The sequence below is a fragment of the Phaethon lepturus genome, unplaced genomic scaffold (assembly GCF_000687285.1).
Source record: "Phaethon lepturus isolate BGI_N335 unplaced genomic scaffold, ASM68728v1 scaffold23708, whole genome shotgun sequence".
NCBI classification, from domain to species: Eukaryota; Metazoa; Chordata; class Aves; order Phaethontiformes; family Phaethontidae; genus Phaethon; species Phaethon lepturus.
Genome location: NW_010560057.1, coordinates 6,109 through 14,907, shown reverse-complemented (window position 1 = coordinate 14,907; position 8,799 = coordinate 6,109). Strand labels below are relative to the sequence as shown.

Below are 8,799 nucleotides of genomic sequence, written 5' to 3'. Positions count from 1 at the left end.
GATGCCTTTCAGCTTTGACAAAGTTGCCTTTTCAAGGCTTTATTGTGTTTTTCTTGAGTCAGAGTAGTCTAGGGATCTCTTTTTTTCTTTTTTTTTTTTTCCCCTCCCCAGAAGAAAACGCTCTTTACCATCACTTGGGGTCTTTTGGAACATAAATTGATATAGAATGAGGTTTTGTCTACAGTTTTCCAGGAATTGCTGTAACTCATTCTGTCGTTAAATGAACATGCATACTGTTAGCAACTTTCCTATGCAAATGAAAGCACATTTAAATGCTGTGTAAATGCAGCCATTTGCTAGTAGAGTGATATTAGTTAATTATATCTTCAGTGAATTAAGGCTGGCTAATGAATGGGAGCATCTATAAAGGCATTTAAATGTGCTTTACCTTGTATGGTTTATGTTCACAATTTCAGTTAAAACCCCTACCTAAAATCCTATTTGTGTGTGTGCATGTGCAGTCACAGTCGCAACTGCAGTGTTGCTTCATTCGGACCCCTGAAAAGAACAAACTTGCTTCCCTCCAGCCTGGAGTCATGCAGTCCCACAAAGACTGTTGCTTACACTTTCGTTAAGTAGAGAGCAGACTGGCTAAAACTCATATAAGTAATGGCAAGGCTAATTTAATTCTCCCTCTTGAGCACTAAGCATACTTTATCCAGAAGATATGATATGTTTTCCTGCTGTAGACCAGTACTATAATGTCACTGCACATTTTTAACAAGAACGTCTTGATTACTGCTTAAATCTCTTTTAACTACAAATCCTGTCAGATTCAGACCATAAGCATTCTGCTGTTCTGTAACCTTCACACATAGCTCTTTATTTCTGTGCCCGGTTCAATTACTGAAAAAGGTCATTATCCTGCTAAAATATTCCACTTTAGATTGCTAACATGTAGATCCCTCTGGCTAGATCAATCTGTATCTAGACGTAAATTTATCTAAAGGAAACAGCCCTTTTCCAGGGCTGATCTCTTTCTTAGGAGAATCCTACCTAAAACTGATTTCTGCTAATGAGATTAGAATGCAATTATATAGTGTGATATATGACCGTGATCTTTGGATCACGTAGCAGCTGTGTCAGCAGCACTGAGCAGGCACACAAGTTGTACCGTTCCAGCCCTAACGCCTTCTATGTGCTGGCAAGTGGCCTTGTCCTATACAGGTAATAAAGCCTGGGCTTCTGCTCCCTTCCTGTTACAAAAGTAACAGTTGTCTGTTAAAGTGAAAGTTTAAGTTGCGTTAAAATGAAAGTTTAAGTTGGTTCTTGTCACTGTCAAGATACGTTGCATGGTCTTTATCAGGAGAACTTGCAGAGGCTCAAGCAGCACTTAACTACTTAACGTGGTTAAGTACGTTATGCCTATGGAGAAAATTTTCGGCTCTGTCCCAGCTCACCCAGACCACGCTTCGCAGTGCAAGTCTGAACTGCATACACTCCTGTTCAGTTCTGCGTGACTTCGGCTGTGTGATCTGTAAGGAGGTTTGAGTCTCTTCTGCAACCAACCTCTGATAAATCCTCTTACACAGTCTTTATTCTCAGAGGGCTCTTGGGCAGAAGAGGTTTTCCAAGCTGAGAATATGGCCACTTCTTGTCGGCTTGTTCATATTCTGAGTGCTTACGTAAAGTACTTCAAGTTCTGTTTCTGGTTTGCGCTCTCATCCTGGAGAATGTACTATGACAGCAATAACATTTTATTTTTTCTGCATTGTGCTCACTGAAGGAGAAGCTCAGCTGAATAACTAGAACCTTATAATCTCAAGAACAATTTCTATATCATGATTACATTTGTGTGCCCACTAGCATGACCTTCATATTGCTCTTTGTGCATCGTAAACATGGAGACCCCCAGGCAGAATCCTCTTTTTTAACAGTTATTTTGCCACTTGCAGGAGCAGAATGTTGTTACTGAAACAAAATCCTGAAAGACTGGTCAAATTTTGCTGATGTAGTGTGATGTTTTTAGTGTCACACCTGTGTTTAGTTATATTTGCATGGTAGAAGCCCTGTTATTTTTTTAGGAATGTGCAGTTAGCATTGAGGCACTTGTTTCTGCTGAGGTACAGTGGGTTCATATGGTGACTCTGTACTGCATTGCCTTGAGGCGGGAGACACTTCTCCTTTGCTGTGTATTTGCAGATAGGCAGAAAACCTTTAAATGGTAGTGTGGGGTTTTTTTTTCCCTTTTCTTCCTTCCTTTGTATTTCCTGTCTTGCTTCAGAAAGGAAAAACCTGTTATTAACATACATTTTTTGGATTCCCAGGGTAAAGCCCTGGATTTTGTGCTGCTAAGCCCTGCTTTGGCTTAGCTGTAAGGGAGAGCCAACATCAACCCGCTCTAGCAGTGGGCAGGCAGCGTACAGCAGTTCTGCTGTTCTCCATGGCTGCACGTCATGCTAGTGTCAGTTCTTCCTCTAGAGGGAAAGCTGCATCGTCACAGAACAGTTCTGTCAAAATAAGCTAAATCCATTAGATAACTGAAAGAGAGACTGCCGGGCACTTTGTTTCTCCACACAAATCTAAATTATATTCTGCTCACAGATTTTTGCCAGTGTTTGCATAAGTGTACTGATAAATTAAAGAACACTTTGTGTTTAACGTGAAACTTTTTGTTTTTTTCCAGAAGTGGTTGGCTGTGAAGGCGTCAAACAGAATGGAAGAAGGCTTGCGGTTAGTCAGAACCAGAGCCATGGCAGCGCCGATAAAAGCGCTCCCAGGTGCGGTATCTCTCAATTCTTGTGGAGGTTTGGTGAAGCAGCTGAAGGGAGAGTTGGGCACATCAGCCCTTTAGTTTAGTGAGCAGTGGAAGTGGTGGCAACATTTCTTTGCCTGTTTAGCTATGCCTCCCACCCACAGAGGATCTCTATATAGTGACAGTAAATATATTTAGCACCAAAGTTCTGAGTACTTCTGGGTGACTGTATACGGATGGAATGAAGTGCAGTGGGCAAAATGTTGATACTTTGATGTCTAGAGGAAGAAAAAGAAAGTGTAGAGAGCTTTTTGTCCGGTCTTTCTGGTTTTCAGCTGGAAACCGAGTGGGGAAGTTGGTCTCTCTGGTGCCAGTGTGTGAGGTTTGTGCACACACCAGTGCTCGAGCAATCTTGCAGCTGCCTTATCTAGTTCCATCTGCCGGCAACCGTTTCGGTTGCTGTCCCCAGAAGGGGTGGGATCTAGAGCAGAAGTCGGCAACTTTTTCAGAAGAGAATCTTCAAATTTTAGTTAAAGGAAAAAGTTCAGCATAAGGATGCTGTCAAAACTTCAGTGGGAATTTCAGCACAGACAGTCCTGCTAGTCCCCTATTTGGGCATATTTTTGCTGCTTAGTGGGACAGGACCCACTAGCGTTGTTTATTTTGAATTCAGAGAGCTTTGGCTTAGGGCCACAGTGTCTCATAGATACACTCTTAAAATGTTCAGTTTCATTTTCCAGTTCCCAGGACTTTGTGGACCCTGCTGCATACCCTTCAAAGTCTTGTCTGTGTGCTGTCCTTGGCGCTGGTGTGCAGGTTGTTGACCTTAAATTTATACCATCCATTTGCTTGTGGGAACTCCCAAGCTGTGACATTATTACTGTTGCAAAAGGAGTTTGCAGAGCCGTGAGGTACTAAATAAAACCACCTCTACCTCCACCCGCTCTGTGCTGCCTCCTTTCTAGGCAGAGCCGGGAGTTTTCCACCAGAAGGCTTTTTAAACAGTTTTTTATTCTGCTGCTGAGGTCAGAAGGGCTGAACAGAGGCAGTGGGAGATGAGATTTGCATCTCCTTGCTCCAGTGAGCAGGAAAGGTGTACAGGTTTTATATCGATGTCCAGGTGTGAGTAAGGCCGGCTCTGAACCAACAGGCTGCACCAGGTTAGTGATAACCGTTTGTTATTTCAGTTAGTTAAACTGGTTTTATCTAGACACCTGAACTGTTCTAAGAAATGCTCATTTCAGTCTTGTTTGCTTGTCCCAAACATTGATTATCTATCTTTAGTGAAACAGGTAAGTGCGAATCAAGTCCTTGTGGCAGAAATAAGCTTATTAGGGGGTGTGTATATCCTGGGTTTCATCGTGCAGTTTTGCTTTCGTTTGCAGGCAGAACAAACTCAAACCTGAAGTGACAACTGAAATGGTACACTCCTCCAGCATAATGGTTTCAAACAAGGCTTCAATCTTATCAGAACCAAAGTTTGGACTAAGAGATACTATTGTTAAATCTCAACTTGTACAAATGGAGGATTCCTACACACACATCCAGAGCTTCAGGTAATGTTCATTCCTGAGAAGAACTTACTTTTGCAGGGAGTAAGTTAGTTAGCATAAGCTAGTATCCCTGCAAATAGGAAATTTTGTAGAAAAGTATGATCCATACTTCCCAGAACAGCTTTCTTTCCTCGTTTAGGCATTAGCAGAGAAGAATTTCATTCATGTCTCTGTGAAGGCGTGCCTCATGGTTGTTGAGAAAATGGCCTTTTTGAAGTTATGTTTTCCTGTGTTTATTTCAGACTGTGTCTGGAAAAACATCCATTCAGTACACCTCTGGCCTTCTCTGTCACTGCTTCTGTTCACTGCTTATCAATGTATTGTTCCAATAAGCTCATAAGGGCTTGGGTGAAATATATAATTAGGACCAAAACTTTACTGTGGTTGAAATCCTTTTCTGCATGTCATTCCATGAATTTATCATTTCAAACTGCTACTACACAGCTCTAGTCTCTTTTTTTTTTTATGCTATATGTAAAAATGTGTATCCTTCTGTAAAACATATCTTTAAAGATGCTACTGTAATTAAGTCATTTTAGGGATTTAAACCTTGTCACATTTTCCTATTTAGCCCCTGGAAACATTAGGAAACATTTACTCCTAAATAGTTATATGTCGTATTAAGAACATAGGTTAATAATAGTGGTACTTCCATCAGCTCTACAATTTGCAGCTCTACCATTTAGTTAATTTCTTTGCAGATTTTTTGTTGGGACATATAACGTGAACGGTCAGTCCCCCAGAGAAAGCCTCCAACCTTGGCTGAGATGTGATGCTGAGCCTCCAGACATTTACTGCGTGGGGTGAGTCTCCTTCTGGCCCGTCCTTCCAAACCTTGACTGCGGGTTGCTTGCTTGTAAATCTGCAGCACGGAGGTGTTCGGCCAAGACACCACAGCTGAGGAATGTTTGCGTTGCCTTACTCCATTGCACAGCTTTAGAGTGTTTGTTTGTGTAGCCTGAAAAGGCTGTTATTCTCATAGTGTTTGGACTCTCTGGCATTGCAGTGTTACAAAATGCCATTCAATTTAATACTAATAGTAATTTAGGTTTACATTTAATATGCCTCTAAAATCAGCATAACTGAATTTGAGTTTTCAGTTATAAATTTAGTGAGTATAAATTGATTTAGTTCTTTCTCAGAGGAAAGGATTGGAGAGTTATAAACAAGTGCATGCATCCATGGGTTCCTTCCTCTAACACAGTTTCCAGGAGCTTGATCTGAGTAAAGAAGCCTTCTTTTTCAATGACACACCGAAGGAAGAAGAATGGTTTAAAGCTGTAACTGATAGTCTTCACCCAGATGCCAAATATGCAAAGGTAAATGTGGCTTTTGGGGAGGTTTGAGTGTGGAATGATTTTCCACTTGGGCCTCTTTTCCCTTTGCTTTCTTCAATTGCTGTGTCTTCCAAAGGCTCATTGTCTGCAGGCTTTTGCTCAATCAGAAGTGCTCTGAAGGTGAAGTAGGTAGTGTTGCTGTGCAGGGTGCCAAGGCAGGGAGCAGGACAGGAGACCAGAGCTAAGTATCCACGCATAAAGGAAGCTCCTGCTATCTTGGGGGAAGAGAATAGGAAGTATCTTAGCTTCTTCCATGTCTGTCTCCACAATGCAAGGTGGAATGAGTTGTGAAGTTATCTTGGTAGGAATACTACTTATGTTTTGGCTCCTGCTCCTTAGGTCTGCTTTGTCTCCTGTCACTGTTGTTGAAGGGAAGCTCCTTCTGTGGGCTGTGTCTGTGCTGTAGGTTTTGCTTTTGGCTTCAACCTGGGATGTTGGTCCTTAGCTCCTTCCTCTGCTGTGCTGCTGGAGTGCCTGTGTACTGTGAGCCCAACTGGTCCACCCGATGAGTCTGGAACTCTCTTTTTCTTCATCTGTGTTTTGGTGACTCATGTTCTGGTCTGGGGGGTGATGTGTCTTCTCTCGTCAGACCTCTCCCATTCTAGTATTTAATGGAACAGAATCTGTTTTTCAGGTGAAACTTGTGCGGCTCGTGGGAATCATGCTTCTGTTGTATGTGAAAGCAGACCTTGCTTTGAACATCTCCGAGGTGGAAATTGAGACTGTGGGAACTGGAATCATGGGGAGGATGGTAAGAATGGCAACTGTGCATGAGAAGGGGTGAGATTTAGAAGAGTTCTGGAGAGCCCCTCTCCTTAGATGTAGTGGTTATTCCTCCAACTAAGCTTGCAGCTGCCTTTAGAAGCACATAGTTCTGTCCCTGTGGCAGCTCAGGGCATTGCTAGAGGGAATTGCCATGTGCTCGCAAAGGCTCGAAGACCTTCAGTCTTCTCTGAAGCTTTTTTTTTTTCTGATCGCATGTGCAGGGCTGTGTGGGGCCTTGCTGTCATGTATTTGTGATGCTGGCTGTGATTTTGCCCAAAGCAAATAACACAAACAAACATGAGCAGAAGAAACATGTCTACCCACATTAGTTTTCCTGAGGAAGACTTCCAGGCCTCTTGCCATTCCACACCACTGGAATTAAGTCTGTGGCCTTTGAATGTAGTTTCTGTGAACATTGCAGCTATAACTTGTCAAAGGTCTTTTGACGAGCTAAGTCACGTGCTTCCTCCTCTGTTTACAATTTTTTTATGGTTTGTGTTGAAAGATGTAGTTTGTTGCTAAATAGGTTTTGGGACTTGCTGAAAGTAACTGACCAGCTCTCTTACTGATTTTAATTTCCTTTGGTATTAGCTAATTCCTGAATTACAAACTGAGATCCATGTGCATGCTTGCTGTGTTCTGTTGCTATGTGCAACCCTTACATGAGTTACTGACTTGAATTCATGAACTATTTATCAGTAATTGGCATTTTCAGCCTTTTTCTTCCTTTGGAATTAAATGGTCTGCCTCAATGTCTTCTGGCTTGTCCACTGCTAGTAACTCATTTGTGGATTCATCTGTTGTGTAGAAGCTTCTGGCCAACGTCTTTGTCTTTATCTTTCAGGGTAATAAAGGTGGTGTTGCCATAAGGTTTAAATTCCATAACACTAGTGTGTGCATTGTGAATTCTCACCTTGCGGCTCACGCAGAGGAATATGAGCGGAGGAACCAGGACTTCAAAGACATCTGCTCTCGGATGCAATTCTGCCAATCAGATCCAAATTTGCCTCCTCTCACTATTGGCAAACATGAGTATGCTTCCTGTCTTGAGTGTGTGAATCACTGCATGTGGCAAGGAAGAACCTTATGAACATAGTGGGGTGTTCAGGTTCTCTTAGCAGGGATGTGAGAAGAGGTGCCCGGTGATCTAATTGTCAGCCTGAAGGGCCAGAAATGCTTTACTGTAACCCTGGTTTTGAAAGTGGTCGCCTGTACATTTCTGACAACTCACTTGCTGCCTTATGCTCTGCCAGGCCTTGTTTTATTTTCAAGCATGAAGTCAGAATCGGACAATAATATGCATTGATTTCCCCAATGGGTTGTGGGATTTAGTCAGCGTGGAATATTAAAAGCACCAGTTATTCAGAGGTAGTGACAAACATGCAGAATGGGATTTAAAAACAGCAAAGGTGGAAAATGCAGCTTCTCTTTCAAGTTTTCTCTCTTACTTATCCTCTCTGATGGAGAAGCAGACACAGCATGCTTGCATTAGATGGTTTAAGGCACTGCTGCGGAGCTGTGCTTCCAACTCACGGCCAGCTTGCGTTTTGGGCACCTTTAGGCCTCTGTGCGGACTTCTGGTGTATGTTCTCTTTCAGTGTGATCTTATGGTTGGGTGACCTGAACTATCGGCTGGAGGAACTGGATGTGGGAACAGTGAAGCAGCTTGTAGATGAGAAAGCATTTCTAGACCTTTGCCAATATGACCAGGTACTGATGTCTCGCCCGCCTGCAGGTGGTGCTGAGGGTGCTAGTTAGAAACTGCACGCGTACTCCTTAGCCTTCCCAGTGCTGGACATCTCCCTTTTAGCTCATACAGGAACTGTGCCTGAGCTTATTTAAAATTAAATTTTTTGTCTTTTTTTTCTTTCATAGCTGAAGAGGCAAATGAATGCAAATGCAGTCTTTGAAGGCTTTACAGAGGGAGAGATTTCCTTCCAGCCAACATACAAATATGATGCTGGCTGTGATGACTGGGACACAAGGTACAATGATTGCATCATATGTGATGCTACCAATGGCTAATGTGATCATTGAAGGAAGTAAAAACAAGATAAAAAGACTTGCAGATCTACTGGCTATAAATAGGAACAGTTTTGAGACTACTGCTGTTCCTCTCCCTTGGATCCAAAATCCATGTTGTTTTTCTTCCACTGCTATTTGTCAGATATTCCTAATCTTTTCCCAGGAATAATCCAGTGGGTTTCCTTGTTAGTTAGAGGTGTACAAAATTAAGGAATCATTTTAGTTAGCTTCCTTCTTTTTGTTTGGTGGTTTTTTTTTTGTGTGTGTGTGTGTTGTTTGGTTTTTTGTTTGTTTTTTTGTTTGTTTGTTTGTTTGTTTTTTGTTTGTTTTTTTTGTTTGTTTGTTTGTTTGTTTGTTTTTTTTTTTTTTTTTTTCCAAAGCAAAATGTTTAGGATCTTTTATTTGCTGATATCTGCTGAAACTA

The 8,799-nt window shown here is 41.9% G+C and overlaps 1 protein-coding gene across 1 annotated transcript in view; it reads left to right on the top strand.

Annotated features, from left to right (window-relative positions):
* Positions 1-2,626: 2,626 nt before the first annotated feature.
* INPP5B (inositol polyphosphate-5-phosphatase, 75kDa) overlaps positions 2,627-8,799 on the top strand; it is a gene marked incomplete at its 5' end in the record, with an annotated part of 11,612 nt that continues 5,439 nt past the window's right edge. The window contains 8 exons of the mRNA XM_010293560.1: positions 2,627-2,720; positions 4,081-4,251; positions 4,950-5,051; positions 5,453-5,567; positions 6,220-6,336; positions 7,195-7,382; positions 7,949-8,060; positions 8,226-8,335. Coding sequence (XP_010291862.1) covers positions 2,627-2,720; positions 4,081-4,251; positions 4,950-5,051; positions 5,453-5,567; positions 6,220-6,336; positions 7,195-7,382; positions 7,949-8,060; positions 8,226-8,335 — 1,009 coding nt within the window. The remainder of the gene's footprint in view (positions 2,721-4,080; positions 4,252-4,949; positions 5,052-5,452; positions 5,568-6,219; positions 6,337-7,194; positions 7,383-7,948; positions 8,061-8,225; positions 8,336-8,799) is intronic.